The 3,731-nt window shown below is 41.5% G+C and overlaps 1 protein-coding gene across 1 annotated transcript in view; it reads left to right on the top strand.

Annotated features, from left to right (window-relative positions):
* The window catches only part of CSTF1 (cleavage stimulation factor subunit 1), a 9,575-nt gene that overhangs the window by 1,414 nt on the left and 4,430 nt on the right, over window positions 1–3,731 (top strand). The window contains exons 2-4 of the mRNA XM_085314092.1: window positions 121–291; window positions 1,058–1,253; window positions 2,670–2,947. Of these exons, the coding sequence (XP_085170218.1) occupies window positions 121–291; window positions 1,058–1,253; window positions 2,670–2,947 (645 nt within the window). The remainder of the gene's footprint in view (window positions 1–120; window positions 292–1,057; window positions 1,254–2,669; window positions 2,948–3,731) is intronic.

The raw sequence follows: 3,731 nt of genomic DNA on the forward strand, positions 1-3,731 counted from the left end.
CCCCCCGAAGGCGCTCGGGGCGCGCTTGGCGCGTCACCGCCCACGTGACCGGGGACCTGCCAGTGCCCGGGCGCGCGCGGGGTGTCACTGTCATGTGATGCTGCAATTCTCTCCTTCAAGAGTCGCCTCCAATCGATTTGCGGGCGCTCGATGCAGCAGCCTTCGCGAAGGAGCATTCTTCGGTCTCGGCCGCCGCCGCCACCTCCTCCCCTGCCGCCGCCGCCAATCGATGCGCTCAGGGCTCCGGTCGCCATTTTAGGGGGAGAGCGAGGGAGGCAGAAGGAAGGGTCGGTAGGTACCGGCGCTGCTCTGGGCGCTCCCTTGCTCTCGTCTCCGCTGCCTGGGCCAGGTTTCGCCCTCTGCAGCTCCCGCCCGAAGCTGCCTGTCCGCCCCCGGTGTCTGAAGCCTGCTCTCTGTGACCGCTGTGCTCCGGCTGAGCACTCTCCCCGCCCTCATTCAGTCCCTTTCCCCCACGCCCCCTCCCTGTCTGGTTATTGGTCCCCGAAACTGGTTATTGGTCTTGTTACTCGGGGCTGGGAGAGGGTGTAGGGGAGGCAGAGGAGCATGTGCTGGGCGGGAGGAGGTGTGGAGAGGACGTGAGAGTCTTGGGTGAAAGGGAGGGAACGGTCGGGGGCTGGGAGAGGGTGGGTAGCGTTTTGACTTTCCTGCACGTTTTCTGTTAATTGCCTTGCTGACTGTGCTGCCCAGGTCCGCCTGGCTGCCGGCACTGGCAAGACTAAGTGAAAGATACTGACAGAATAATTTTGCGAAGTAATGCTGCCTTTTTTTTTTTTCCACTAGATCATTTTMTTTATTGCATATTAATATAGTTCACATTCTATTTAATGGCAATATTTTCATTTCTGCAGCAAACAAGTGCAACAGGTTTCTTTCATTTTATAATATTTTTTGTTTTTCTATTTAATAATGAATCTTACCTAAAATATGATAGTGTAAGCTATGGTCTTCTACTCTGAAGTTCAGCAGAAGGTACTTTATGTTTTATTACAGTTGTTATGTATAACTCTCTTGTATGTGATTTTGTTGTTTATTTCAGGCCCCTCCAAGGCATTCCTTGCTAACGATGTATAGAACGAAAGTCAGCTTGAAAGATCGTCAGCAACTTTATAAACTAATCATTAGTCAACTGCTATATGATGGGTACATAAATATTGCAAATGGTTTGATAAATGAGATAAAACCACAATCAGTCTGTGCACCATCTGAGCAACTGCTGCACCTAATTAAATTAGGTAAGTTGGAATTAAAAAAAAGTAAAAAGTCCAGTTTCTAAATCCGTAGTTTAAATCTATGTGAATTAAGACTTGAATATTACTGAGAATGTAAAGCTCATGTACTATAACGCTTTTATGTATTTAGATATAGCCTTTGCCTCCATGTTTTTTTGAGGTGCATTTCAGTTCTATGTGTCTTATCTTAGTGTGCATTGAAAGCAAAGCAGATAAGTGAATGATGTCAAAGTGTATCTGTTTGAATTTCTGTAGTATGTAAGATTACCTGTCCAGGGTCCTGGGTGACACTGACAACCTTCTAAAAATGCACTTCAGTAAGCAGGATCATTGAGTCTACAGAGGTAATAGAAATAGATTGACCCACACAATTCTCTGTCAACAGTAGAAATTTTTTCAATATTAATTCTTACTGAAAGTTGAAAAGGGAGTAAGCCTCCATAGGCTGTCTTCGTTAGCTTTTATATACTGATCTTACAAAAATAAGTTGCGCAGTCTAGGGCCTCAGCAGGGGTACAATCTATTCTTTTTCTCTGAGAGTACATCTATGCCATAGTATGTACTCAAAATACCTGAGCCACTGTTAAAACAAGCAAAGTTATTGGAGGAGGTCTAGGCATAGCAGCATGTCTTCTGTGTATTGTAACTGAACTGGTTCTGCTGCCTGAACTAGTTGAGTTCCAAGGATATAAATATGGGAAGCTTTGTCTGGTGGAATAGACATAGAGTAGAATAATAGACTGAATTTGTGGATGAAAATGAAAAGTCCTCTGTCACCTGTGATAGACTGATGAGCACAGTTAGACACATAGCTGAAAAGTTTTGCATCCTGCCTTACTACAAGCTCCAGTGCTGAACTGTCTTTATCCTGTAGATGCATGCTGGAAATGAAAAAGTTAAATCTGTAGGGTGGGTGTGAACAGGAGTAATCATTTTTATTAGAAATGCTGATGTAGTTTGTGGGATGGGATTTTTTTTTCCTCAATACAGTAAAATAAAAATTAAAAGAATCTGTAAACACTTCAATTTTTAACTTTAAATCTCATGTAATAATAGCATTGAGGTTTGTTTCTCTCTTTTGCAAAAAGCTTGATGTAGGTCTGTCCATGGCTTTCCAAAGTGATCACTAGTGTATTTATCAGTACTTAGTATAATATACTATTTGCTGTTTGTATTTCCAAGGTTAAAATTACAAAGCTATATTCTGCTCTGGTGTAGCCAGTTACCTCTCATTTCTTGTGAGAAGTGTTGCTATATAACTTAATATGTTCTGCTAGCTTGGCTCTGATTAGAGGAGCTCATCTCTTTTTAACATCTGACTCATAGCTGTTAGAGAAATCTGTAGCACAGATCTGGCCACAGCCTATCCATGTACGGGGAAAGTTAACATACTTTAAGTACATTAACTTCTCTTTTCAGGAATGGAGAACGATGACAGTGCTGTTCAGTATGCAATTGGCCGATCAGATACAGTAGCTCCAGGCACAGGAATTGACTTAGAATTTGATGCAGATGTACAAACCATGTCTCCTGAGGCTTCTGAATATGAAACTTGTTATGTCACATCTCATAAAGGACCATGTCGTGTAGCTACATATAGCAGAGATGGACAGTTAATAGCCACAGGATCTGCTGATGCCTCAATAAAAATTCTTGATACGGAGAGAATGTTGGCCAAAAGTGCTATGCCTATTGAGGTAAAATATCACTTGAATCATAACCGCTTGATGAATTTTTGAAGTACTGTCTCTTTTTTATGCTGTGTCTGTGCCTTGTGGTTGGCCCAGCGGGTTGGACCAAATGTCTGTTTTGCCATATTTCCTAATTCAACAGCAGCTCATAAAGTTTTCTTGAAGAAAAGGATCAAGAAATAGGGCAAGTATACTTAGGTAGCTTCTGGCAGCTGTCTAGAGAATTGACCTAGAAATTGCTTCTAGACACTTACTTCTAATAGTTGTTGATAATTGCTATCCTGTGTGAACACAGTTTATTTTTGAACCTACTTACATTTTTGACCTTTACAGCCTCCAGTGGCTGTGTGTTTCACAACTTACTGTTTCACAGAATCCATATTTATTCATGTTCATTTTTCTCTAATAAAGTTACCAGATAGCAATTTAAGAGGTTTTTGTTGTTGTTGTTGTTTTTTTTTTTTTTTGCTTAGACAAATACCACATTCTCAGCAGTGTGCCATATGAATAAAAGTTGCAGTTTTCCAATTGGTAGAGCTTCCCTTAATTCTCACGGCAATACAGTGCTTTGATTTGGACTGGTGAGGGTGATGGTGATATTTAGTACTCTTGGACTGTGTTTTCTTGTGTCAATTCTCTGCTAGTGATGCTAGTTTTGAGAAGTCAATATATGTTAAGATAGAGGTATGTTATTTGATAACAATGTGTCATGAGCCTTCAAATAATTAAGACAATCACTGTTGATTGTATGCCTAGTTTATGTCAGAAATTTGGGGGTTTGTGGATTTTG

Source organism: Rhea americana, unplaced genomic scaffold (assembly GCF_003343005.1).
Source record: "Rhea americana isolate MKP2758 unplaced genomic scaffold, rheAme1 scaffold_4, whole genome shotgun sequence".
NCBI lineage: Eukaryota > Metazoa > Chordata > Aves > Rheiformes > Rheidae > Rhea > Rhea americana.